The sequence below is a fragment of the Lagenorhynchus albirostris genome, chromosome 1, assembly GCF_949774975.1.
Source record: "Lagenorhynchus albirostris chromosome 1, mLagAlb1.1, whole genome shotgun sequence".
In the NCBI taxonomy this organism is placed as follows: domain Eukaryota; kingdom Metazoa; phylum Chordata; class Mammalia; order Artiodactyla; family Delphinidae; genus Lagenorhynchus; species Lagenorhynchus albirostris.
In genome coordinates this window covers 132,329,926-132,357,121 of record NC_083095.1, presented here as the reverse complement: position 1 = coordinate 132,357,121, position 27,196 = coordinate 132,329,926, and the positions used below count along the sequence as shown (strand labels likewise).

The window sequence follows — 27,196 nt, the reverse complement described above, 5'->3', positions numbered from 1 at the left end:
ACTGACCCTGTCCCGTGAGTGGCTCCAGCAGGAAGGGAGGGCCGGGCAGAGACCGTTGCAGAGAGTGGGTGTGGAGAGAGCGCTCTCCCAGGAGGGCGGGGAGCTGTTACGGAATAAACAGAAGACTGATTTAGATCGCCAGGGTTAAGGGGTTGCCCAGAGAACACCTTTCTTTCTTTTTTTTTTTTTTTTTGAGTATAAATTTATTTATTTATGGGCTGCATTGGGTCTTCGTTGCTGCGCACGGGCTTCCTCTAGTTGCGGCGAGCGGGGGCTGCTCTTCGTTGTGGTGCGCGGGCTTCTCACTGCGGTGGCTTCTCTTGTTGTAGAGCACGGGCTCTTGGCACGTGGGCTTCAGTAGTTGTAGCACGCGGGCTTCAGTAGTTGTAGCACGCGGGCTTAGTTGCTCCGCGGCATGTAGGACCTTCCCAGACCAGGGCTCGAACCCGTGTCCCCTGCATTGGCAGGCGGACTCTCAACCACTGCGCCACCAGGGAAGTCCAGGAACACCTTTCTGAGAAAGGGGAATTTTAACTGGGATGGAGAGAAGGCAGCCAGATAAAATGGGGAGGGGCTTTCTAGACAGAGGGAACAGCGTGTGTGAGGACCCTGAGGTGAAAAGGTGGGCAGATGCTGAGGCCCAGGGCCACGGGACAGAGGGGCTGCATGGAGAAGACAAGAAACCCAGGGTGGGAGGGGGAGAATTAGGAGGAGGGGCTGTCGTCCAGGTGTGATGGCAGGGTGGCGGCTGTGGGGATACAGGACAATTGGATTGGAGAGTGATTTTCAATAAAACGACAGAGAAGGAAAGGCCTGGGGAGGCTGTGTGTTTGCTGGACAGCTGGAGGCGCCCTGCGGTTCTCAGTAGAGGGTGATGGGCAGGTGGTCCCTGGCGGCCACGCGGGAAAGTCTTGGGTGGCCCCCGGCAGTCCAGGTGGCCAGTGGGGCCATTGCAGGGGCCAGACCAGAGATAATGAGAGTGGACGAGGGTGGGCTGATGCTGTGGAGAAGTGGGGGGCCACGATGACCCTCAAATGCCTCTGTCCTCAGCTCCAGTCCGTCTATCACGAGGCCTTCTCCAGCTTCGAGGGTGTCGGTGTCCTGCTCTTTAGGTAAGTGAGCGAGTCTTTCAGGGTCCACCACCCGCCTGCCAGCCGGTCTGTGTCTTCTCAGGCCGCAAGAGCACTTGCCCAGGCTGCCCCGCCGTGCCCAGCCCCACCAAGGCCAGAAGCACCTTAGGGGCCAGGAAAAGCCCTGAGCGGGCGGGCAGGAGGCCCACATCTGGTTCTGCCCCTGGCTGCGTGACCTCAGGTGACCTCCTGCCTGCTCTGAGCCCCAATTCCAGCTGCAGAATTTGGGCAGGGGTGCCAGGCATTGCCTGAATGTGGTGGGAAAGGCAGAGGACTTCCCTGGGGCCAGGAGCCCATAAATGACATGTAAACAGATGCAAATCCCCTTTCTGGTTCTGAGCCCCTGGGGATACTGGGGGGACCTAAAGCCAGATTTGCAAGCAGATGCCAGCCCTGCAATCTCATAAAAAAGGTTGAGAAGGTCCAAATCATCACATGTGAACTGTGAGCTCGGTGTAGACCTTGATAGAGGCTTGACTATACCTAGTGACGGGATTTAGATTGCCAGGGTTAAGGGGTTGCCCAGAGAACACCACCACTATCTTTCCAGGCCTTGAGCCAAGTTGGTTAGAAAGTTTCCCCTTTTAATGCACTGAAATCTCTCCCTGAATTCCCTGCCCTGGGTCTGAACAGAAGCTTTGTCTCCCCAGCCCCAGGACGGCACAGCAGAAAACGGGTCCTCAGGGTAAGGATGAAGGAAATCTGGATCCCGAGGCTGCTCGTTTTCAGATCTCTCCCCACAAACCCCTTCAACCCCATGCTCAGGCCAGGCTGCCTCCTCAGGACATGGCCAGCTGGTCCACCTCCTACAGTCTTTCAGAGATTCCTCAGGCCTGTCACCTCCCTCTCTCCAGATCCCCTGCTCCTGTGATGCCACCAAAAATGTTTTTCTCAGTCTGGCTCAGGTTGACTTCCTGATTGCTCACAGCGGTCGTCTCCCTGGGCGGGATTCCCGGTGTTCCCATTAGAGCCAGTTTGTTGGGGTGTCCGAGGGAACCTGCTTTCCCGAGCACCTGCTTTGTGCTCTGCTGGCTGCACCATTAGTCGTCACACAACCCTACAGCAAAGGAATCATTCTCCGCATTTTAGCGAGGAGGCAGCTGAGACCCAGAGGGGTGCTGTCACACAGGGACTCAGTCCATGGCTCCCCCGGCGGATTCCCCTTCCTCGGGTCACTGGCCTACCTGTGCACCAGCCAGGTCCTCATCCAGCCCCCAGGGCCCTCCCTGCTCCCACTGGACCCCTGGTAAGGATGTGTCTCTGTCCCCAGGCCTGACTCTGCAGCTGTGAATGCCTCCCTTGTGTTTGGGGGCCTCGCCCCGGGCCCCTCTGCCCGTGAAGTCCTCTGGACTCTGTACCGCAAAGTGAAGGCCGCAGGGAAGTTGTTGGGGAACCTGTACTGGATGAGAGCAGTCTCGCCTCTGAGGGTGAGTCTCCGCCCACCCCCCGCAACCCGCTACCTCAGCGCCTCCTCGCCTGCCCACAGATGGCTGGGGGTGCTCCCTAGAGGGGCCCAGCTCCTGCCCTGGCCATGAGGCAGCGCATGGTGGGTCAGGAGGCTCCTGGGGCCTCCTGAAGTCCCAGCCATGGCTCTGCAGGGTCTGACCTGACCGACCTGGCCCTGGAAACCACCAGCATCCATCCCACGGCCATGAGGCCCTTCCAGCCCCCGCTCCTCCTGCCTGGCTCTGCCCGCTTTGTCCTGCTGGAAAAGACGATCCTCCGACAGGTGAGGTGGCCTCTTGCCCTCCCTCCGAAGCCTGGGACACCCACTTTGCCTTCCTTGACTGCAGGCCTCCATGGCTTGGGGGTGAGGCGTGGGGCGGCACCCAGCCACGGCCCTGTGGGGGGACGCAGGCATGGAGGGCACACAGCCCTGCCTGATGGGCCCCCGTTTGAGGGGTGACACCCCGCCCGGGGGTGGAGAGGTTGCCTGAGGGAGGTGACAGCTCTGTCCCAGGGGCATATGGTCAGGCTCTGTAACCAGACACCCCTATCCAGGGCCAGCACTAGGGTAGGAAGTGAGACACCCAGGACGCAATATTTAAGGAGACGCTCAGTTGCCTCACCCCAGCCCTGCCCCTACCCCATCCCACGCTGGGTCTCAGGAGTGACAGTCCCCAGGCCTGCTCTGACCTCCAGGACTCCCCACAGGTCACACCCGTGCTGTCAGGATTCTATACAGCACGTCCCCAGGAAGAGCCCCTGCTCCTCTTCAGGTGGGTTGGGCTCTTCCCCTGCTGCTCAGCCTGCCCTGCTCCTCTCCTGGGGGCCACCCTGGGGCAGAGGGGGGCGTGACTCCGAGCCAGGCCATGGGAGCCATGGGCTGGGGGCCACCAGGGGAGGGCTTTGTCCAGATAGCTCCAGCTGGCCCTATAAAGCTCTGCCCTGGGAGGTAGGGAGCCCTAGTGCCTGAGGCTGTGCTGGGGTGGGAGGGTGGATACCTGCTTCTAGAAACATGTGCTGGCAGAGCCTGTAACCCCTGCACTCCCCTCTTGTACTCGCCCTAGTAATGCGGACCAGTGGATGGGTGTTTACCTCGAATACAAGTTCCAGACCCCCGTCGGTACCCACCTCCCAGGCTTGGCCAATCACCTGACCCGGAACATAATGGATCCTACTGTCCAGAAATCCAGCATCATGGCCAATGGTGAGTCAAGGCTGGGATCCCTGTGTGTCTCTGGCCAGCAGCCTCTTAATCTCTCTGAGTCTCAACGTTCCTCCTCTGGAGAATGGACAGAATTTCATTTCAACCACGAATACTCTTGTGCTGGGGCCACCGAGAAAAATCAGTTACGGAGCCTCAGATGGGGAGCTGGATGGATAAGCTCTGTGGGCCATCGTACCTGTCACAGCTACTCGACTGCTCCCTTAGAGCTAGAAGGCAGCCCCAGACAATATGTAGACCGATGGGCATGGCTGTGTGCAATACAACTTGATGGATACAGAAACCTGTATACCACATAACTTTGATGTGCCACAAAATACTATCCTTTTGATGTTTTTCAACTATTTAAAAATGTAAAAACTATTCTTAGCTCGTGGGCTATACGTAAACAGGCAGCGGGAGGGACTGAGCCTCAGACTGGATGGGGCTGACTGCTGGCTGAGAGCACAGAGGTCGGGGTGAGCAGCCCTGCGGCAGGGCTTGGGCCTCTCCCAGGGCTCCCGGGAGAGGGGGCTTAGGCTGATGCCCACCCACCTCTCCGCCCCTGTAGCGGGGGAAGCAGAGCTGGTGTGAAGTGTGGCTGCAGATCCTGGACCAACCCCTCGCCAAGGGCTCGCGGGACCAAAGCAGCCCTAAGTCCCAGAAACTTCGGGGGATGCTGATGCGATGGGTGAAGTGGGGGCGGGGGGAGGGAAGGGAGCAGCAGGAGGCTGGAGGCTTCATGTGTGGGGACCCGACAAGGCTGCAGTACAGCTGTGACCCTCTTCCTCCTCTCTGCTCCCCAGCTGACCACCGTCCTCAGGCCTCTGCAGAACTCCGGCCAAGTGGTGGTGGAGAAGCTCCAGTAAGGCCGTGGTGGCTCTGGGTGACCTGGGGCCCAGGGCTGAACTCTAGCGGTGGGGCCAGTGGCTCAGAGAAACGGCCTTCCTGAGACCCCCGGGCTGTCTAGCCTCCTGACACTGGTGAAGATCTTCCCGCCAGGCCCGCCCCACTGACTGCCAGGGTGGGTGCCACCTTCTTCAGGGCCGCGCCGGCCCGAGCCCTCGTGCAGGACTGCGTGCTCCGGGGTCTGCATGACCTGCAGGAAGCTGAGGGCCTCTCCGTGGAGATGGTCAGCCCAGACCTCGGTCAGTGCCTCTCTCCCGGCTTCCCTCTATGTATCTGTGTCATCCGGCCGTTTGCATCCTGCCTCAGGCTCGTTGCCTTGCTGCCCCTGCTCCCCCCTCCTGCCCTCCCTTCCTCCTGGACTAGCCCCCAGCGGGCTGCTCTTTAGGGTCCAGGCCCGGCTCCTCCTCTTCCCGGGAGCCCTCCAAGGTGGGCCCAGCTCTACAGCTCTATTCCTGTAGCTCCTTCTGGGCCAGGACTCCTCGCCTGGGACTCCTCTGCAGGCCTGGCTTTGCCTTCTCAGGGGTCTGTGGTCTGGAAGAATGGGGACCCACCCAGCCATCATCTGCGCACTTTGTTCTGAAGCCCCAGGTCAGCTTCACACCCCCACCCCCAGCTATGCTGTGGCGCTCATCGTCCTGGGGCTTCTGCTTCTTGCACTCACCCTCGTCCTGGTGAGTGTCTGACTGGGCCAGGGTCTCTTTCCCGGGAGACAGGCTGGGCCCTTGACCCTCTGAGTCAGGCTGAGGGGTCACTGCCCACCCCAGGAACTGAGGGGCTTCCAGCCAGGGAGCTTGGCCTGACCCCACCCTTCCCGTCCCAGGTGCTGACGCGGAAGGCCTGCTTCGGAGTGTCCAGGTACAGAGGTCAGTTCTCCCTGCTCCCCGGGACGTTTACCCTGGATGGGGTCGGCCTCGTGCAAACATTTCCCAGTGGGTGTTGACAGAGCCTGGGCGGTACAGTCACTGTGCCCCCAAAGCTCACCCCTCTGTCATGGGGGGGGTGAACCCGGGGTGGTCAAGCAGAACCCTCTAAATGCATTCCACTGAGCCCCAGAAATGCTGCAGAGAGTGGGTGGACAGAGGCAGAACTTAGGGCCCCCCGTGGCCGGGAGAGCTGGAGCAGGGAAGGCGATCTGGGGAGGGGAGCTTGCCTCTACCACCGGAGGACCAGGCAGCGACTCCTCCACGCCCCGGAGGAAGTGGGGACACGTGCCCCAACTCAGTGTCCCCTTTGACCCCAAAGCCAGGAGGACGTGGGGGAGGGCAGGTAGCACCATTCTGGGTACACTGTTGCTCCTGACTCCTGGCTTTTGTCCTTTCCCCACCCCGCAGGCGCCCCTTCCCGATGCTGCTCCTGCCACTGAAACTGCACCCCAAACCTCTCCTCCTCCCGGCCCCGCCCCCAGCCTTCCACAGTCAGCGCCTCAACCCTGACAACGAGAGCCAGAGCAGCAAGGCACCACCTGAGGTCACACAGCAAAGGGGGCTTCTTCCCTCCTAGCTCATCCAAGGACTAGACGCCCAGGGCCACGACAGAGGCAGGGTGCGGGGGACAGCACCTCACCACCCCACACCAGGGACACCAGGCATGCTCTAACCACGGCGGCACCCACCTCCCCCCGGAAGGTCTGGAAAACTACTCGATACCATCGTCATACTCAGGTCAGGCTCTGGGGAGCGGAACAGGGCAAGATGAAGGCCTGCAGAAGATGCGGGCAGGGGAAGAGAGCTGGCGCCCTCACACCTGACCTGACACGGTGGTGGGGCTGGAGGTATCATTGGTCTCAAGCCAAACTCCGGTCTTTTTGGGGTACGGAAAATTAAATGACGCAGCACAATCAGAAGCTGGTACAAAAGACTGCTTTTGTTTCTAGGCAGTCATCCAACAGGAGAGGTTCAGAGCAGAGCCCGCAGGAGGAGGAGGCGGGGGCGGAAGACTGACAGGGTCAAGGGTGGGAATGGGGACTCTTGGGGGCAAGGCCTGGTCCCAGCCCCACCTCCGCCTTAGGCCCGGCCACCCTCAGACCAAAGGCCTTGGGGTGCTGGTGGCCGAGGTGAGGCCCGGCTGTGTGCCAGGGAAGGTTGGCGCTGTGGGGCAAGCCGGGCTCAGAGAACAGACCGCCTGGCTGGGGAAGGTCTAGGACGGAAGCTAAGCTGACCACCTCTCAGGGGCGGAGGGTGGGGCTTTGGAGGGGGAGGCAGCCAGGGAGGTGAAGGGTCCTCCTTCACCTGCTGGGCCCGCTGGGACGTGAGAGATTTGGTGGCACAGGGCCATGGCCTTTGAAACCATGACTTAGAAGGGAAGGGGACTCAAGTGTAGTCTTACCCCAAAGGCTCCCTCGACCTACAGAAGAGCTGGCAGGCCCGGTGAGGGGACCCAGGAGCCCAGGGCCCAGATAGCAGCGAGCACCAAGATGCCAGAGAGGGTCAGCAGGAAGGTCACCACGTAGAGGTTGACTGCAGCTGGCGGCCGAGTCCTCTGCACTTCTGGAATACGTAAGCTTTCATTCCTACCCCTGAAGGGCCCCTGCCCCCCAAGCCTCTACCCCTTGGTACCCGGAAAGTAACCTGATATCTGCACCTATCTTGGGTCAGCCCCCTCTCTCCACGACTTCTGACTCAAGGGCCACGGCAGGCCAGGGACTAGGAGGCGGCCCTGCAAGGTGCTCCCCCAGCCGTCAGGATGCCGAAAACATCCCTGCTAGTGTTTTTCTTAGGGAGGGAGGGTTATGCCAGCCTTGTTCTCCCGAGCTGCCCCCCTTACCATGAGAGTCCCTGTAGGTGATACAGGAGAGAAGAGGGTGGGATAAGCAGGAAAGAGCCTGAGGGCCAAGGCTGGCCAGTGAACACTGAGCCCCTCTTCTCTTCAGGCTTTGGTCGCCTGGCCCTCCACAAGCCAGGCTGTCGAGCATCACGTGAGGCCTCGCGTGAAGATACAGTTCAGACACACCTGGTGACCTCTGTGGGTTTGAAGGAGAAGGTACAGGGAAGGAAACCCACATGTGGGGACCTAGCATGGTCTCTCTGGAGGTGAAGTGACAGTATACCTGCAACACATAAGGAGAAAGGGTCTACCTGGCAAGGTGAGCCAGCCATGCGGACACCAGGCTGGACAGACATCACCAGGGTCTACAGGATGGCGGAGGGGCCTGGCAAACCAGCACCCTCACGCAGACGAGTCTTTCCTAAGCAGGTCTTCCCCATGGGCCAGATGGGGCCTGCAGGACACTTCCCACAGCCCACCGTTACGCGGACTTTAATTCTCAGCAGCTCTGGAACTGCGCAGTCCCATTCTCCAGCTGAATAAACAGAAGCTCAGAGATGAACACGCAGTGCTACCTTGATCCCTCCGCCTGCTGCCTCCTCCAGAACTCAGTTCATTCTAAAAACCTAACACTCATCAAGCACCTGTGAATAGGTGCTAGTATCCCCATCTCGCAGCCGAGGAGAGGGAAGCAGAGGAGTTAAGTGACTTGCCCAAGGTCACAGTCACAGGGCCCCAGAGCCTGCATTCTTGACGACCACATGCCCACAGCAGGGCGGTGCTAGCATCTGCACCTGAAAGGTGGGAACTCTGCTGCTTTCTTACGGCGTGCAGCCCCAGGTTTTGGGAGGTGGCAGTGCAGGAAACAAGCCGGCCCATTGGGCCAGTGGTTCTCCAGGGTCTGAAGGGCAGGGAGAGTGCTGTGAGCCACTCCCCCACCCACCCCAGCGACACTCACTGGGAACCTTGAATCAGCACCTGCCAGAGGGCGGGGAAGGGGCTCAGCCCCCGCTGCACCTGGAGTGGGAGGTGGGCAGGGATGGGCACTCTGCCTCCAAGCAGCCTCAGGCGGATGAGAGAGGACCAGATCTCTTGCCTCACCCTTTCCCCCCACCCCAAGGTGCCCTGCAGGGGAGAAGGGGCAGCTGCCCACCAGGCCATTGCTCAGATGGAGAAGAGCCTATGGGAACCATGGGGGCTGTATCCTAGAAGGAGAGCATGACCTCCTGGTTACTCCAAGGCCAGGCCCAGGCCTACCAAGGTGGCCACGTCTCCAAGGAGGGCCTGGTAGATAAGAGATGCAATGTCCCTGAGCGGTTCTATAAACTTCCTGTTAAGGACAGATGAGGAAATGGGCAAGACAGTCATGTTCAGTGAGAGCCTGGCAGGTAAAGGAGGGGCCAGAAGCAGACAGAGGTCAGCTGGGCCCAGGCCTGGCCCCTGGAGGGACAGCAGGCTGGGGGAGGGGTGTCACTCACCAGCCACAGCGAGGCAGCTCAGGTCCATGAGCAGCTGGGCAAGGCCGTCAGCACCTGGGGACCGTCTGCCGGACCTGGCTCTGCACTCGGGCTTCTGCCTGGAACCACAGGTGCCTGACACTGGCCTGAGGTAGGGAGGGTGGCAGGAGAGGCACCTGTGGCCAAATGCAGGCACCTCAGCACGGGGGCGGGGGGATGACGTGCCCAAAAGAGACTACCGGGGTCACGAGCTTAAGCGAGTGTCATCCTGGGACATCTTGTCCACGTAAGTCAGACCTTATCCCCACCCTCAGCTCACAGTCTGGTTGGGGCTTGACAAACAGATGTCAGTGCCGTGGAGAGGGGGCCTAGCCAGCGTGGGACATCCAGCAAAGATGTGTTTTGAATCTGCCAAGAAGATCCATCCACAATAGAAGGACCCTCAGGTCCAAGTCCAGGGCCCAAGAGCTACGGGCTAGGTGTTCACCAAGGGGCTGGAAGGTGGCAAGGCGATGGCCCAAGGCTCCAGCAGGAAACTGCAGCGGCCAGAGCCTGTCTTGGTGGGGCAGCCCTGGGGATGACTGTGCCCGGCATCCCCCAGGGCCGGGATAGGGGACTGCCCAGGGGAGGGGTCTGAGGACCTCTAGGGAGACAGACTCAAGGTGTCCTGGGCACCTGGATCAGGAAGCATGTGAGGGCACCCTGCCCAAGGCCAGCTAAGAACCTGGGAAATGCCTTTCTAGTCTAAGCCACTCATGCTGCAGCCCAGATGCCACCTCTCCTCAAATAGGAGATGAGTTGGCAGGGCAGGCACCCTATTCCCTTCCTCCCCCCTCCCCCCCAACCAGATGTGAAGGGAGGTGAGAGGCTGTTGCAGGACCCAGCCCGCCTGGGTTCTCTAGCACCTGGAGTGGGTGGGGAGAGAAAGTGCAGCTGAGTGAGAAGAGCCAAGGTCCCGCTGCCCCCTCTCTGCAGGGTGACCTTGGACAAGCTGCTTGCTATCTCTGGGGTCAGGAGACTCCCAGGGGAAGGGCCAGGTTTGGAGGTCCTGATCCTGGAGCCCAGAGCTACCCCTAGAGAGGACAGCCTACGGAGCCCTGTCCTCCCGATTCTGCCCCCACCCCTGGGAACAGCATCCTCCCAGCTCAGAGGCCATGGAGGTGGAGGGGCTGCACCTGCTTTCAGATTGCTCCATAGTGTGACCTGGCCTTCGTCCTGAGCAGGGGGCTGATCCCACGGTCACCCAGGTGATGGGCAGCTTCTCAGGCTACAGGTGCTCCGAGGTATACCCTGCAGGGCACAACACCGGGAGGGTGTAAGTACATTGAACAGGGCCCCCAGGCCACTCTGGGCCAAGACCTGAGCTCTGTTTGGCCATGGAGACTCTGACCTGCGGCAACCCCTGCTGGGCCTCAGTCTTCCCTGCTATCTCATGAGGATGTCAGTATTGCCTTGGAAGGCAAACAAGGGCAACCTTAGCTCCCAGCAGGCCCAAGACCAAAGGAAGCAGGGTTCTGGGTTGTTCCAGAAGGTGAGGCTGGGGCAGATGAGGGCCTTGCTCCGAGGGAATCACAGCCATCTGGGTCCTGGTCTAGACCCTCATAGGCCATCCCATAAAACCCAACCCTAATATGAACCCCTACGGAAAGCGTTAAAGTGTGGGGTCAGGAGGGTGGGGGGTGACCCTCCAGGAAAAGGTTCTTAGGCCTAGGGGAAGGTTTGAGCTGGCCCACAGGGCAGTCAGAAGGGTAGGTGACAGGCATCCTCACAAGATCAGCCAGGGAACCCAGGAGGGACAAAGGCGTGGTGGTGGGCATGTTCCAGAAGAGAGCGGGCATCCCCCCACTCACCGCTGGGGCTGAGTGAGGCCAGGCCCGTGCACCAGGGGCAGCAGGTACCCTTCGCTGGCGCGCCTTGGCTACCACGGCGCTCGGGAAGTCTGCGTTGGCGAGCAGAATCTGCCTCCAGCCTCCACCTGGCTCTGCACCCACACCGACCTCTGGCTGCAGGGAGCAGGTGCAGTGAGGACTCAGCTGGCGTGCTAGCCACCACCGGAGGCCGGGGCCCCTCCCCAGCCTGGAAGGGGCCTGAGAGGCGGGCAGGGCCCCTAGGCTTAGCAGCCCACGCAACACCATGGAGCCGAGAAGACTTACTAGAAACAGACTGGATTTTAGGAGGCAGGCGTGGAGGACAGCAAGCACCTGAACCGAGGAGAGGGAAGCCTCTAAGCGTGGACTCCATCGGGCATGACCACCCGGGAAGGGCTGGGCTCCACTCCACCATTAAGAGCTGGGGCCGTGGGGGAACCGTCCACCTCGCTGCCTCAGTTGGCCCCCTTTGCTGAGGAAAGGAGGGATAATTGCCTCTCACGTGGAACCTAGGACAAAACAAAGCGTCAGTCCCACATGGGTACATTCTAGGGAGGGAGAGGCCAGGGGCAGCATTGTGTGTGCTTGGGGCAGGGTAGGAGATACGGAGAAAACTGCCTTCTTTGAGGGCCTAGGAGAAAGGAAGATAAGCAGACAGGAACTCCCAGACATTCTGCCTCAGGCCCTTTTCCAGCCACCCTCTAAGCAGGCTCCGCCGTAGCTTGGGTGGCACTATTCTTACCGTCAGTATGATTTCCAGGCTGAGCCGGGGGTGAGGGAGAAGCAGTGCATAGGTGACGTGCGTGAGACAGAAGTGGAGAGGAGCATGGCTGCCTTGGAGGCCTGGCCTGGGGCTTCCGCCACGGTACCTGCCTTGCCCGTGCTGGAGCAACCTGCCAGCTGTGGCCTCCCACTCAAAGGTAACCAAGTGCCAGGACCGGAGCCAGACTCCCCTCAGGGGCAAGAGACAGAGTGGGATGGGACACAGGCCACCCAGCCATTATCGGGGTTTAGGGCCTGCTTGCCAGCTGGAAAGACAGAGGGACTCTGCTTGAGGGAAGGACTGGGCCTGGGCCACTCAGACCTACCTCTGCGACAGGGGCAGTCCCATCCTCCGGTTAGACTCATAAGCTGACCAGAGGGGACCTGTAGTCCCCCCCAAAGTCCCTACCCCCTCCCGCCCAAGTGTTCACCATAAAAAGGGGTGCAGAAACACCAGGCACTCCTCCCAGCTGGCTGTGGCTTCCTGGGTCAGGACCCCTGAGTGAGTCGCGTTGGGGGTCCCAGCAGCCAAGGTGGGAGGAGAGCCGGGTCCCCCCGATGCATACTGGATAGGAACACAGCAGAAGCTGTGAGAGCTGGTTCCTCAGGACTGAGCACCTCTGCCCAGATGTCCTCAGAGACACTTCCGCTGCCCAGTTCAGCCCAGAGAGCCAGGGCCCGGTGCCACATAGGCTCTCTGCTTGAGAGGAACGTCCCGGGAGTCATTACACCTCTCTTCCCAGAGGCTCAGGTATCCAGGCCCTGGGTGGGCCAGCAGGCAAAAAGAAGGGGGCTGTGGGTCTGGGGCCCTGGTGTGGGTCCCCCAGCAGTCAGAGGCCTTGGTGGCCATAAAGCCAATGGGTAAGGGAGAAGGGGGACTGGGCTCTGCCCCACTGAAGTCGGTGGCACCAGGCTCCCGAAGGGTCCCTGGGAGGAAGACCAGCATGAGAGGAAATATTGCAGAAACCTCAGGCACCTCCTCTGCAGGGTGGGCCCAGCCGGAGGGCCCAGATCAGGGAGGTGGGCCTTGGGGCTACAAGAGAAAGGAGCGGCTGGTGCCGCATGGAAGGCAAGCCTGGTGTACAGAACGTGGCATCAGCTGAGCAGGGTGAGGTCTCCCTGAGACAGGCTTGCACCTGGACACAAGCCTCCTCCAGCAAGAAAATACAAAGGAAGTATCAATATAAGGGACTGAAGATAACCGCGTGCGTGCGCAGTTGGGGCAAATTCTGGACAACGCGATACAGAGACCAAGGTGTGGGCACACCACCTGAGCCACCCCTCCGCCCGACCCCTGGACACACCCCCACATAAGGAACTGGCTCACCCCACCTCAGCTGGCGAGCAAGCAATGGAACCTGTTACTTGTCACTTGTTCTCGCTCCCCGCTGCTACAACAGGGGCCCGAATAAAGCCTTGCCTGAATTTCTTTTCTGGCCTCTGATCCATTTTTACTGATTAAGGAGGCCAAGGACCCAGTCGGCAACATCCCCACCAGTCCTGAGGAACGCTGGAAGAGCCCGGGATGCCAGGGGCTGGGGCCAGAGGTGCCCGCGACCAGGAGAGGGGTCTGAGCTACCTCCAGATGGAGCAGCCCCAGGTCCGGAGAGGCTCCAAGCTGGACAACCGGCCAGGGCTGGGGCACCACAAGCTGGGGGCCTGGGATGCACACTGGGCTGGAAGGCAGTGTTGGGGAAGCACCAGGCAGATCTGCTGGGGACCTGGTTTAGTGGCTGGGACTCGTGCCACCTGCTAGGCTTGGCTTTACCAGGGTGGTGACGGACAGGGCTGGGGAAGATGCCCCTGGAAGCTGGCGTCCTCAGGACCAACAGGTGGCAAGCTGAGGGGTGGCAGGCAAGGCTGGTCAGGGCTACCCTGGCTCTCCCACACTGAGGAGGCGCCAAGCTTTGCGGAAAGGCAGGCAGGGCCCAGGACTGCCGGGGCACCCAGGCCTCCCCGAAGCAGGGTCTCTTGCCCACTCACGGCGGATGGGAGCCCAGGCCTCACTGAGGACACTTCAGAAGGAAGGGCCAAGGCCTCAGCAGGCAAGAGGCTGGCGGAAGCCCCTAGCTTCTCTGCCGTGAGGCCCCAAGCCAAAGCCCCAGTCCCTCTGACAGCGGGGCTTGGGGAAGGGAGGTGGGTAGGGTCTGAGGACAAACAGCCGCCACGTTGGAATCGCAGGCTGTGAACTATGGGGAGGAGACAAGACTGCCCCGGGCTCACCACCCGCACCTGAGAAGGAGAGGGGCTTGTAGATGATTTTATCTGATGGCTGGTGGAGAAAGGAGCAAGGGACACCCCCTGCCAGGCCTAGTAATCATTGGAGAGGCCTCTTGAGGTCCTTCCAAGGAGCACAGGGGCTCAGCACATCATTCCCAGGAGCCCAGGTTCTCGCTGCCCTGAGAAGGCACAGGGGCCTGGGGGTGGGGTCCCTAGAGGACAGAGGCAGCGGTGCAGGAGGCAGAGTGACCAGTTCAGGCTGAGGCTGGGGAGGGGTGGAGGGGGTGTCAGATGGGGTGGATAGCTCCGTCGACAGACATACGAGCCTCTGAGTGGGCAGAGGCTAGGACGCCCAGAGTTGGGATCCTCAAGGAGGCAGCAGTGCATCCAAGGAGCCCCCCATCTACCTGCCAACCTCAGTCCAGCCAGGGGAGCGAGAGGAGGGACTCTGCAGCACCTCCCCTGCCCTGGGGCCTGGAAGGGCTGCATTAGACTGGGCTGCGGCACCCCCTGGGCCGGGGGCTGGGGGAGCTGCCCGAGGACAACAGCCAGAGCAGAGCCCAGCGCTCACCGGCCGGAGCGCCCCTGCAGCCTTACTCACACCCACGCCCTCCCCAGGCTTCTTCAGCTGGGGCCGGGCCTAAGGGGCAGCAGGCACCACTCCCACTTCCAGAGGGGCCTGGGGGGTCAGAAGAGGCACATTCAGTCAGGTGGGAGTTGGGCCCTCCTCCATTTCTCCTGCAAGGGGTGGAGGGAGAGCAGCCCGGTCACTCCAACCCCCTCAGTGACAAGCCAGGGAGGAAGCCGTGGAGGTTACCGAGGGGAACGGGGTGTCCTCATACCCCTCAACCCCTGCATAGCCTCGCTCTCCTCCTCCCCACGACACCCGCTCGAGACAGAGGTTCCCCCTCACTCACCTCTTTGCAGGCTTAACTCCTGGCAGCAAAACTAGCTGGTTGGGCCGCTCAGCCTTTTGTACTGGACTGGGGAGCCAGGTGGGGCAGCCAGGGGGCAGGGCCTCACTCAAGCTGGAGGCTCACCTGAGCGCCCTCCTCCATTTATTAGGGCAAGAGGTGCACGTGATGTCTAGAAAGCCCACCTGGGTGGGGAGAGAAGCCCAGCCAGGGCAGGTCTGAGCCAGGCCAACAGGGGGCGGAGCGGAGCCAGGTACAAAGGCTCCTGGCCTCCCCGCTGGCCCAGAACCCTCAGGACTGGCTCTAGGTGTTAACACAGGCCCCGACTTGATGTGACCATCAGCAAGTTCCTGTACCAGTTTCCCCATCTGTAATCTAGTGGGAGTAGTAGTCCGTGTTACTGGAACACCTGACTCAGCATCACCTTCAATTATAAACCCAGATTCCTGGGGCTTCCCTGGTGGTGGTGCAGTGGTTGAGAGGCCGCCTGCCAACGCAGGGGACACGGGTTCGTGCCCCGGTCTGGGAAGATCCCACATGCCGCGGAGCGGCTGGGCCCATGAGCCATGGCCGCTGAGCCTGCGCGTCCGGAGCCTGTGCTCCGCAACGGGAGAGGCCACAACAGTGAGAGGCCCGCGTACCGCAAAAAAAAAAACCCAAAAAAACCCCCCAGGTTCCTGGGCTCTGCCCAAGACCCTTCTCAATGGGGCCCGGGAAACCATTTCCCAGGTGATTGTTTGAAAAGCCCTGCCTGGGCGCAGCCCAGCCCAGGAGCCTTAGCCGGTTACAGGGAACGGTGGGGTCAGAACCGAAGCAGAGTGGGCCCCACTCCAGTTTCCTTGAGGGCTGGGGGGCACCCAGCACACTCAGCTCCACACCCCACCGCCCCCTTCCTTGCCCTCAGCTCTTAGCCATCGATATCCCCACCAAAGAATGGAACAGGCTTTCTGAAAAACTGTGAGGGGTGATAGCACTGCCTCCCTGACAAGAGTCCCGGGGCAGAGTTCTGTTCCCGTCCCCTCCACCTTAGGCTGGGCTCCTTAGGATGCTGTCGTATCTCCTCCCTTAACAGACCCCTCAGGCCAGGGCCAGGTCCCTCCCCTCAGACTGGGCTCCCAGGACACAGTTGTCCCAAGGGACGCAGCCGCCTCCCCCTACCAGCTCCAGCTCTGCACTACTCTCATCCAGCCTCTGCACCATTCCGGCCCTCTAGGGCCCCAGGCGGACTCGGGTGCGGAGTCCTATCTCGAGGCCTCAGATCCTGCCAGGTAACTGTGAGCAAGATGCACGCCTGGCACGTGACAGGGACACAGCAGGTGTACAAGGCAGGCAGGAAAGGAGGGAAGAGGGCAGAGGAAAGAAGGAAGGAAGGAAAAGAAAATTAAAAGCAAAGAAGGAAAGATCACAGCCAAATCCAGCAAGGCCCTGGTAGCCGGGTGGGTGAGGCTGGCAGGCTGCAGAAGCCCAGGGCCCGGGGGTTCGGAGTGACCTCGCCTACGATGCAATCCTGTCTCTCCCTGCCTACGCTAGTAGCCCGGAGTGATTCAAACTCTCCAACACTTCAGCTTTCTGTAAACATGAACCACACCCCAGCTCTTCAGGTTGCAAGACAGAGTTGACGTGGTAGGAGCAGACTGGATTTGAGCCTTGTTTCCCGGCCCCGCCTCCTCCCATCTCGTTCCGGCACTCCAGCCACACCTGTTTCCTCTGGGACCCTGCACATGCTGTTCACCTGACTCAGGAAGCACTTGGCACTCATTTACCCACATCTTCCTACTTGGCTCCAAGGCCCACTTCAGGCAGCACCTCTTCTGGGACCCAAGGACACCTCCTCACACCCCGGTTAGGCCAGGTCCCTTCTGAGCTTCCATGGCACCCTTCCCCCAGGTTCTGCACTGCAGTCACCACGTGTGTTGGAGTTACCTATCTCCTGGCCTGGGAAGGACTCCAAGGGCCTGTGTGGATAGAGTACTGGGGGCAATGGGTCTCCACAAATAGTGTAGCTGAGCTCAGTGAAGACCCACAGATATTAGGACAGATGCTGGTAGGTGTGACCAGCCCTCACAGACTGGCTCTGCCCAGACTGAGTGGGAAACCACGGCCAGGAGGCCACCTCAGCAGCCCTGAGAACAAACCTCTATGGGAATACATGCCAGCAGAGGCAGGGTGTCTGGAGGGAACCTAAGCCCAGCTAAGGTTGTACGAGGGGCCAGGCCTCAGTGGAGAGATGGGGACAGCTCTGTTTTACCCAGCCCTTGGCAGGCACATCCTCGGTCCTGGCAGAGGGGCACACAATAGGGTCTGGTGACCAGCATTCCTCACTGGGCAGTGGGCTACATAGCAGCGACCACCAGGACCCACATGGGTCTCAGGAGGGAGAGGCTTTGCCTGAGCAGGGAAACGGCTGCACCGTGGGCATGTGGTGAGGGCCCGTGTGGCCGGAGCTAGCGGGCACAGCGTGCTTGTCGGCCTCAGCATCTTCTGGGCTGGGAGCAGGGAGAGCTGCAGCCTGAGTGAAGGGCTAGCGAGGACATCACCTGGCGATGACATATGAAATCTATGACCTCCCCCCAAGACACAGTCAGGCCCCAGGTCCAAACACAACCCAAATGCTTTTATGTTTAATGGCCTGCCTCCAGGGCCCACAGCCTTATTACAGACCTTAACTAGGCCAAGGGCCTGGCTTGCCAGCCTCTGGCTCAGTTCAGCACTCTGCAAGAAGGTAACCCACAGCAGGCCTGGCTGATGCGGCCCTGGCTTGGGGAGGGCCAAAGTCCTTAGTCGACATCTTCGGAGACCTCCCAGGACCGAATTGTCACTCGGCCTGTCCCTTTTTTAGTCCCTGAGTCCCTGCAGCTGCTTGGCTTCCGGCAAACACACAACTTTCCTGGGAAAATGCACCAGGTTGGGGCGGCACCTCAGGGAAGTCACTGGTATCAATTCAGCACAGGCTGGGGCCTCCCAGGGGTGAAAGCAGCAGGCCCAGGACAAGGATGCCAGCCCCAGGCTGTATCCCTGCACCCCCTGTAGCAGGGGATGGGAGGGGAAGGCTCCCTCAAGGAGCTCCAGACTCGGGGGTTAGGGCCCAACCCCAAATGCTGGGGCTGTATGTGGCCCTAGGCTTTCCTGGGAAATGACTCTAGAAAGTGTGTGAGCCATATACACTGGACAACATACCACTCTAAGATGACCAAGTCCTATGACACATCAAGACTTTCTAGAGGAAGGTTCTGCGGGCCTCAGCCTCCCATTCCAGGCCCTGGCTGAGATCTAGGCTCCTGTCCTGGGCAGGAAGCAGAGAGCAAACCGTGATGGGTGTGTGTCAGGCATCACCCCACAACAACCCTGTGAGGTAGGCTGTGTTGTCCTATTTTACAAATGGGGAACTGAGGGCGCAAGAGAGGAAGTGGCCTGCCCGTTTACACAGCAAGGAGCAGGAGCCAGGATTCAAGCCCAAGTCTGTCGGGCTCCAAAGCCCACACGTTTTCTCTAAGGACGAAATAGGAAGTAGTCCTTTCTGATAAAGGCCCTCAAGTTAAAAGTTCAGGGGCTCTCAGCCCAGCCTGGGGTGGGGGGCGGGGGCAGGGTAAGAGCTGGAGAAACCCCAAGGCCATGTCCGCTCCTGGCCCTCAGCAGCTGGACCGGCAGAAGCGGGGCACAGACAGTGATCCCCAGATCTCCAAACAGCAGAGGCGACCAAGGCTACAGCTGATGACGCTGGCTGCCCAACAGCTGCGGGTGGGGCGCGGTCCGGTCGGGTCCTGAGGCCTTGTGGCCCCAAGTGGGCAGAGCCAGGCCATTGAGCCAGGCGGATTCGAGCAGGCTGCGGAAGCGCGCCCTCATCGCGGGGCCGGGCAAGCTGGCACCAGCAGCAGGGGTGGGTGAGGCACCTCGGGACCCTCCTCCAGCAGTTGCCTCTGCTTTCTCCAGGCCAGGGGTTGGTGGCTTCCTCCCCGGCTTTTTGGCTTTGGGGGCAGACAACTTCCAAGCCAGGTCTAGGCTCTCTGGCTCCTCTCTGGCCACGGTGGGCTCTGAGGAGGGCACAGATCCAGCCTCAGTGTCAAAGTCACCTGGAAAATGAACATACCGTCAGGCTGCAGACCCCCAACACCCTCAAGTCCCATCTCCAGGCCTCCAAAGCCATCTAGACCGGTGGTTCTACTGTCCCAGGTCAGGGCGGCCCTGGCAGGGTCACAGACATCATGACCCTTTCCCAGCATGTGCACACTGGCCAGACCGTCATGCCCGTCAAGCCGAAAGGGTGTGCTTCTCCTCGGGTGATACCAGCACTCTATCTAATGGGGGCACCCCCCAGGAACCCTTTGGGTGCAAGGACAAGAGGAAAGGGCTCAACAGGCCAGAAACCATTGGTCTGATCCAAAGGCTCACTGAACAGGTGGGGAAACTGAGGCACAGAGAGAGAGGACCCTGCCACATATAAGGGTACCATCATTCTTCTGTCACATCACCCCCAGAACCGGAACAAGAGCCAGGCAGGGACTGCCCAGACAGCAGTGCCCGGAGGGAGGGAGGGAGTGGAGGAAGGGGTGGAGGGAATGGGAGGGGCCTTCTGACCAAGAGCACACCTACCTGGAAGGGGGGCTGTCAGGGGAGCACTGTCTAAGGACACCACTGAGAGTGGCCCCATAAGGATACGGGAGGGAATGGGGACAGGGGCACCAAAATGCAGCCAGTGGTAGGAGGCTGGGCCCCAGACTCTCGTAGGCTTGGTCAGAGCAGGAGGGGTCTGTGGTGTGCCTGTGACCCACTGTCCAGAGGACCTGTCCCTCTCTGGGCCCCAGAGAGCCCAAATGTATAGAGAGAAGACGGGCTGGGGGGCTTGTGGGTGAGGCATGACACCCACCTTCACCCTTTCTCACCCAGGAATAGAACGCTTGTACTTGCATTTTCTTTGCACCCCATTAGGGCAAATGCCCCAACTTTGTAAGTGCTCAGCAATGCTCATCACCCACACCCCAAACTCCACATCAGCACCTCGCTGCCTCAGGCCCCCTCTCCACCCCGATATGGAGTCTGGACCAGGGCAAGACTGCCAGGATGGGAAGGGGACAAGAAAGTTTCTGTGGAGACACAACCAGCGGCCTGGTGGACGTAAGGCAGGGGGACTACAGAGCGGGCCTCTGGCCCCAGTGCCAGATGTCCTGAAGTAGGACAGGCAACGACAGACACCACTTGACACCATCACCAAAGCCGCGGCTGAAGAAGAGTGATCCTGATGGTACCCGCCGTGAGGCACTACAGCCACTCCCCAGAGCAAGGTCCAGCTACCTGAACGGAGGCAGAAGATGCTCCCAGACACAAAAACAGCACATTGGAGAACACCGTGCACAGATTATTTGGTAGGGAGAAGCAAACCACAAAATGACGCTCCGACTTACAGGCAATTTCTGTGTGTGTAAATATCTGGGAGGACAGGGGAATTACACATTTAAAAGTGTTCCGGGAGGGAGGGAGGGAGGGTGGGACCCCTCCCCCTCCCAGGTTTGGGGTACGAGGTGCTGGATGAGTGCAGTGTTGCTGAGACGGGAAAGACGGGGATGGGAAGCGAGCTCAGGGGAAAGGTCAGGAGCGTGGTTTGGGAGGAGTTAAGGGTTGAAGAGCCCCCAGGTGCAGAAGCCCAGCACGCAGTCAGGTATTTGGGGCTTGAGCTCGGAAGAGGGGAGCGGGGCGGGACAGACACAGGGGGAGATGACCTCAGACTGGCACCACGGAGGATGAGGGGGGAACCTGGGAGGCTGCTGCGCCAGGGAAGGCCAAGTTTTCCTGGGGACAGAGCAGTTGGCATGTTCAGAGACTGACAAAGGAGGCTGTGCAGGCACTCATTGATGCTGGGGGCGAAGAGGGATGCGGGCACCCACAGAGCCTACCCTGGAAGGCCAGCCCCCTCCCCAGGCACGAGCTCTTTCCAGAAGCCCGGGAATCCCTCAGCCCCTGGCTGTGACCACTCACACAGCCCACACACCTGTCACTCGCTCACACAGCTCCGGTGGCTACTGGGGCTGCCCCATGCTCACCCAGCTGGCGGCGTACACAGTCTCGCCACTGAAGGCCCAGCAGGTCAGGGTAGATGTCGGGCAGCTGGCGCAGCGCCAGCAGCTTCAGCATGCGCGACGTGCAGCCGTGCAGGGCGCGCTCCCGCAGGGCCCGCTCCTCCGACAGCGTGGTGGGCCGCAGCTCCACGCGATGCTCCTGCAGCACGTGGTCCACGGAAGCGGGTGGCAGCCGCGGGAAGAGCCGCTCCTTCACCAGGTGGATGGGCACGAAGATGGCCCCGGCCCGCACCACGTGGGGGAAGGGGCACTGCTGCGTGCACACGAAGCTCTGCAGCTGGGACAGCAGCTTGCTCAGCAGCCCCTGCACACCCTGGCAGTCCTGCCACGCCGCCCGGCCCCAAGGCCCAGACGCCTCAAGCCACTCGCGCAGCTTTTCCGGCGGGGAGTGGGCCACTGAGCCCGAGATGGCGTCACACAGGGAGGCATGCAGTCCTGCGAAGTGTTGCTCTGGGGAGTCTGCTGTGGCGGGAGTAGACGCTGGAGCGGGGCCTACAACTGGAGCCGGAGCCGGAGCCGGAGCCGGAGCTGGAGCCGGTGCAGGTGATGGAGCCGGAGCAGGGGCCGAGGCGGGGGAGGTCATGGCTACAGCTGGAGGGCTGGGCAGTGCCAGGTTGAAGCAGGCCACGGGCAAGGGCTGGGTGAGAATCTGTAGTCCAGCGGGCACAGGTGTGGGGGTGGGTGCAGGCTGAGCAGGGGCTGAGGTGGGCACAGCTGGGACCACGGCTGGAACCACAGTTGCAGGCAAGGGTGCTGGCCGGAGGATCTTGAATTTTCGGAACATGAAGGCTACAGAGCTGTGGAAGTTGGTCCTTGGGGTCGCCTCTGTGGTCACTGGCACCCCAGGCAGGTCCGGTGCCTCTGTGACTACCTTTTTCAGGACTTGCCGATCTGAGACTGTGTCCCCCACACCTGGCATGTCGGAGACTGTGTTTCCCGCACCTGGCACATCCACAGCTGCGGTGGGCTTGGCATGCCCTGCGGGATGAGGGACCTTGGTAGGGGGGGCCTCTGCCGCGGTCTTCTTCACACTCAAGTCCAGTGCCACCTCCTCCTTAAGTGAGGCGTGCACCCTCGAGGGGGCTTCCCGGCCAGGCAGAGATCCCCTGCAGTCTTTGTCATGGCTCTCACTGGGGGCTGGGGCCGGGTCTGGCTCAGCTGTGGCCTCAGGTGCCTGCACGTCCAGGTAGTCACGGTAGGGGGCCAAGCTGAAGACGTTGTCGATAATGGGCATGGGTGGGGAGCTGGGTGGCAGTGTGCCCTCGTTCTGCGTAAGAGACTGGCGCTCCTGGGCACAGGGCGGGAGTGCCGGTGGGGTGGGTGGAACTGGACTATCGCCAATGATGATGGGTGCCCCAGGGTGCTCATCGAGGTGGGGCTGGGGCTGCTCTCTCCTGCAGCTGGGCAGCCACATCTTCTCCTCAGCTTCCTGCACTGGCTTCTCTGCAGGCCTTGCAGGCTCTAAGCATGGCTGGCTGGCAGGCAGAGGCTGGCATGCCCGCTGGAAGGCACCGGGCTGTGGCACAGCCTGCACACTGTTCTGGGAAGGCGGCGTCCCTCCGAGCCCTGGGGATGCTCCATAGAGAGAGAGGTCATCCCGGGCGTAAGGAAAGCCCAGCGTCTGGGGAGCAAAGTCCACTGGGCAGCGTGGGGCGAGAGGCGGCTCCAGCCTGAGGCCTGGCGAGGGTGCTGGGAGGGGGGCAGAGGGGTAGGAATAAGTGTCCAACCCCACTGGGGGCATATAGGGTGTCTGAGCTGCCTGCTGCCTCAGGTAGGGGCTGCTTAGCCCACCAGCTGGGTACCCGGCCCCCTTGTGGGCTCCCAGAGGCTGCGGTGGAAGCACTGAGCCATAGCTGCCCTGCTTCTCTGGGTGGCGACAGGCTGGAGGGCAAGGGAGGGCCTGTGCGGGATGGGGCAGCGGATAGTGGGTGGGCACGGCATCCTGGCAGGCTGGTCCCAGAGGTTGGGCCAGCTGCGTCCAAGGGCTGGGGGGTCCCTCGGACAATGCCTGCTTGGGGTCCCCAGAGTAAGGACCTGCATACTTGGAGGCCAGGAAGCCCGTGCTGTGGATGGTCCGATACTTCTCCAAGAATGCCTGGCACGGGGAGAAGCTCACCGAGGAGTCTTTGCCAGACGTCCCAGCTGGCACCCCACGCAAGAAGGTACCATCCAGGGACTGGCCCTTGCCAGGAGCTGGGGGCAGAGAACAAGATGGGTCGGCGGGGGGTAACAGGGATCCAGTCACCAGCGTCCAATCAACATCCAGGGGCCTCTTTGCTGCCCCTTCCCCCAGGCAGGTTGAGAGCCCATAACACAGAGGGTTGCGGTAGACAGGTTTGGGTGCCGCCAGTGGTGGGCCTGGGTAGGAGTGAGCCTGGGCACCGAAGGGTAGGAGCTCAACCGGGCCAGAGTCCTGTACTTTCTCGGAGCTTTCTGTGGGTGGGCGGTAGAGCAGGCAGCTGGTCAGAAGGTTGTCTGCCCGAAGTGGGGGTCCTGCCATGCTGGTGGGGTACAAGGGTGGGTATGGGGTCCAGGATGCCAACCGCTCAGACTCTGTCTTCGGAGGACCCCCCATGGGGCAGGAGAAGTAGGCACCTTTGTAGCTGCAGGGCTCCTGGTTACCAGCAGAGGGGGGCAGGCTGTGCCCGGGCCCAGAGTCTGCCTCTAGGCGGGGCAGCTTGCCGTACATCACAGGCCCCAGGGTCCCCAGCGGCCGCTTCTCCGCCATCACTGTGAAGGCTTCAAGCCCTCCAGGGCCCCAGCTACTCAACTGCTGACCTGGGAGAGAGAGGGAGAGGCAGGGGCTGTCAGAAAAACAGGTTACAGGCAAGCAACAGAAGGCTGTTGCTCTTGCTGGCTCGTTGCCATGCCCAAGAACTTGGCACTTAGTAAATGCTCAGTAAAGACTGTATGGATGAATGAATGAAGGCATGAGCCAACTTTATTTTGTAAGCTGCAGAACCCTCTGTTTAGTGAATTCTTGTACAGCAGCCCTAACGTACCCCTGCCCCCACTCCAGGAGCCCCTTCTGTCCAGCTTTCCTCCACATGACTCCCAAGGCCCCTTCCACGATTTCAGACTTTGCAGAACACAGTCTGAGGATCGCTTCGCTTGGCTACTCCTCCCGCCCACACCTCCACCCATTTACAGACGAGGAGACCCATTCATCCCAAAGTCACTGATGAAAGACATGGGAGGAGAGGCAGGCTTCCTACCTCTCACTACAAGTTCTTATTCCAAGATGCCATAGTGATCTCTAGATGCCTACAGCGGCCAAGACGTGGAATCAGGCACTGTCTACAAATTCAGATTTCCTGTGATACTCTAGATCTCACTTTCTGACCTGCCAGTCTCAGCGAAAATAGCAGAGCCAGGCCTGGAACCCGGGTCCCTAGGCCCAGGAGGACAGATACTGGGCTTAGTTTTAGAGGGTAGTACCCCAGCACAACCCTTTGCATAAGCCCCACCCCAGACCCACCCCCAGGAGGAGAGCAAAGGCTGTCCAGCAGATGGTGCTGTGGCGCCAACAGGAAGCTCCCAAAAGGGGAGGGGAGGAGAACCTGTGCCCATCCCAGCCCCCAAACTGCAGCTATTCCAAGAACATGGGGGCAGCACAGGACCATGGAGCAGGTGGGGAGGCGAGAGGATGTGAATATGCAGGGAAGGAGCTTCCAGGGGTCACAAAGTGCTAGTTGGCAACGACCCCCATTGTATTGATGGAAAAACTGCGTACCAGAGAAAGACTAAGGTCCTCAAGCAAGGCCAAGCAAGGACTGGGACCTATAGGCTCAGAGAGGTCAAGTGTGGCTTTCCTCAAGGCAGCAGGCACCCAATGGCACAGGAGGGGGTCATCTGAGGCCAGTCTACTAGGACCACATTGACCTGCTTCTACCTCCCCCAGTGCCCTGTTCCCCGAAACCCTCAGGTGGCTTAGAAAGGATGAATCAGCTCAATCTTGCTATCATTAGGCCATGGGACAGGTGTCACAAGTTTCTATCACCAAGCCAAGATCAGCCCCCCCTCTCAGTCTTCTCCCTTCCGACTGGTGGCCAACGACACCCACACGCTCAGAGTTAGACCAGCACATTTTGGGGACAGAAAAAGCCGAGGGTAATATGGGGGCCAATGCCTACTCTCATCCCAGCCTAAGTGCACCAAGGAAGCCAGACACGACTCAGAAAGAAAGCTATCTCATCTCCGGGCCAGAATCCAACACCTCTGGCCAGCCTGGAGAAGTGGGTGCTCCGAGAAGACAGGAAGGAGCATCAGAGCCACAATACCGACAGCAGCGCCCTATGACAGGGCCCTGCACCCCAAGCGGAAAGCCCCCACCCTGCTGCACAGCAACTTGGCAAGAAGGGGTTGTATGGTTTGGGAAGTGCTGAGCCCCCCTGCCCTTGGGGGGCTCTGGGTTAATAAGTGCTGGCTCTAGTCTCACCTCCCCCACACACTCCTTGGGGCCTTCTCCATACCCACCCCCGGCCCCAAGAGCCCTTCTCTCCTAGGCTCTGCCCATTGCATGCCCTTGACCCTGGAGACTTTCTGAGACACTCCCCTGGGACTTAGCCCAATAAAGGTGAGGCCACTTGGGACCCCCAAGAGTCTTTGGGGGAGAGGTGGGGGCTCCAGGGAGCCGGCAGAGGACTATGAAGGGTATGGGGGTAACACTACCTCCGGCTCTTAGGAGATGGGGAGAGCCCAATATTTTACACACGCCACTCGGTAGCCAACATGTAGGTGCCTCCTTCCCCCCCCCACACACGCAGCAAGAGGCAAGCAAATGTTCAGAGAAGGGCGGGACCCCAGGGGGCAGGGTCGCATCACCCTTTGGGCCACCGAGCTGCTTGCTGGCTGAGGTTGCAGCTGGGCTGGGAGGACCAACCTCGAGCAGCGCCCAGAAGAGCCCAGCACCGCTGTGCCATCCCTGCCCTACGCAGCAGGGGGAGCAAACAGCTCCGTGGCTCAATTCCCTCTTCCAACGCCTAAGGGGTCTCCGGATGGACGCTGGGCAAGACCAGGAAGAAGAGAGCGATCCTGCCCAGCTGTGGCCAGCGCTTGGACTCTCTGAGAGGGCTGAATCGTCTCCCCTTCCCGTGTTCTCACACCTCCCCCAGCTGAGGCTCTGGGCCCTGCCCACGCTACAACCGCATCTAGGGGCAGCCCAGGCTCCCGTGGTGGGGGAAGGGTCGCGGGATCCGCTCCACCCCCTTTCCCCTACCTGCTTGGCCCATAACTCCGGTGCCTGGGGCCCTCAGTCGACCTAGCTTTGGGGCTGCCGCCACACCCGACCCCGGCGGCTTCCGGGTGTCCCCATGCCCTGACTTGCGGCGCTGGGGCGCACGTGCACCCCAGCAGGCCGATACACAGGCCGCCGCCACCCATGCAAACCCGTGCCTGCAAGTACGTGCCTGGCCCATATCTGCACACACGCCCCTCCAGAACTGCGTTCTCCCCTCGTTCGGGCCCCCGCGCACCCAGCCCCACGGACCGACACCCAAAGACTGGCGGGAGGGCTGGGGCAGGGGGCGGCCCGGCAGCAGAGTCCGGGCAGCCACCGCCTCGGGGCGATCCCGCCAGCCTGGGCTGCGGCCAGAGGGTGAGTCAAGCCGTAGCGAGGAAACCGCAGGGCCGTCCCGTCCCAGTAGGGCGCGTCCAGGGCCCCGCGGCGCCTCAGTGCCAGACGCCCCCCAGGCCAGCCCCCCGCCGCCCCCCCATCTCCGCCCGGGCAGTCCACGTGAGCCGGGCCCCGCGGGAGGCCCGAGGGCTCGGCCTGAGCCCCTCTTCGCCAGCTCCACGCCGGAGGATCGGGTGCCGGGGCCCCGCCGGGGCTCCAGAGAGCTACCAGGCCCCGGGGGCCTCGAAGTCCGGGGAAAGTTGGGGCAGCGGCGCGACCCCTGCCCCGCAGCCCGCCAGCCGGGGGTCCGCGGCAGCCAGGAGCCAAGCCACCTCAGCCCAGGCCCAGCGCGCTCCATCCCCGGGCCGGCCGGCAGGGGCGCCCTGGGGCAGCGCCACCCGCCCCTTCCCCACGCGCCGCCCGCAAACTCGGCCCAAGTTTCCGCGCCCGCCGAGTGGGCGAGCTCCTACCTGCAGGGCACCGGGGTTCCCGCTGCTGCTGCCCGGGGCCGCGGCCGCATCCTCCAGCGCCGCCGAGGCCGCGGGTCCTTGTCCTGCCGGGCCCTGCACGGGAAGTCGCGGTGAGCACCGAGCCCGGAGCCACCCTCCTCGCTGCCTTTCGCGCCGCCGCCGGGCGCCGTCTGCGGTCCCAGGCGGGGCGGGCTGGGGGCGGAGCGGGGGCGGGGCGGCCCGCGCGGTTGGGGCAGAGCCCGGCCGCGCCTCTGGGAGCTTGCGCTCCCCTGAGCCCCGGGGTGCGAAAGGCCTGCCTCTGCCAGACCTCTGGGGGCCGGGCCGCGGGCGCTGTGCACGGTCTGTACCCACCGCACTCTGCGAACCATCGC

The 27,196-nt window shown here is 61.5% G+C and overlaps 1 protein-coding gene and 1 long non-coding RNA gene across 5 annotated transcripts; one reads left to right on the top strand and one right to left on the bottom strand.

Annotated features, from left to right (window-relative positions):
- Window positions 1–1,047: 1,047 nt before the first annotated feature.
- On the top strand, window positions 1,048–6,594 carry LOC132523348 (uncharacterized). Its single transcript, XR_009541490.1, has 8 exons — window positions 1,048–1,112; window positions 1,781–2,557; window positions 2,729–2,859; window positions 3,285–3,349; window positions 3,641–3,780; window positions 4,584–4,925; window positions 5,507–5,549; window positions 6,018–6,594. It is a non-coding gene; the product is annotated as an uncharacterized LOC132523348 (long non-coding RNA).
- A 482-nt stretch (window positions 6,595–7,076) lies between these two features.
- On the bottom strand, window positions 7,077–26,975 carry C1H15orf39 (chromosome 1 C15orf39 homolog). Of its 4 annotated transcripts, none has more exons than XM_060154295.1 (4): window positions 26,826–26,975; window positions 20,706–23,519; window positions 18,561–18,740; window positions 7,077–11,283 (listed from the first exon to the last, which is right to left on the bottom strand). In XM_060154295.1, exons 2-4 carry the CDS (start codon window positions 23,467–23,469, stop codon window positions 11,273–11,275), a joined length of 2,955 nt encoding a protein of 984 aa, XP_060010278.1. In that variant the 5' UTR covers window positions 23,470–23,519; window positions 26,826–26,975; the 3' UTR covers window positions 7,077–11,272. The 4 variants fall into 4 exon arrangements, with proteins under 4 accessions (XP_060010278.1, XP_060010259.1, XP_060010268.1 ...); XM_060154276.1 differs by lacking the exon at window positions 7,077–11,283 and adding an exon at window positions 15,274–17,207; XM_060154285.1 differs by lacking the exon at window positions 7,077–11,283 and having other exon boundaries at window positions 17,264–18,740.
- Between the last annotated feature and the right edge of the window lie 221 nt (window positions 26,976–27,196).

What these genes read in the sequence shown, in the direction of transcription:
- C1H15orf39 (XM_060154276.1), bottom strand. Translation starts at nt 23,469, where the DNA reads ATGGCGGAGAAGCGGCCGCTGGGGACCCTGGGGCCTGTGATGTACGGC. An exon ending in CTGTGTACGCCGCCAGCTGG is followed by an intron (nt 18,741 to 20,705) that starts GTGAGCATGGGG and finishes TTCATTTTCCAG; the next exon opens with GTGACTTTGACACTGAGGCT. An exon ending in TGCTGGAGGAGGGTCCCGAG is followed by an intron (nt 17,208 to 18,560) that starts GTGCCTCACCCA and finishes TGTCATCGCCAG; the next exon opens with GTGATGTCCTCGCTAGCCCT.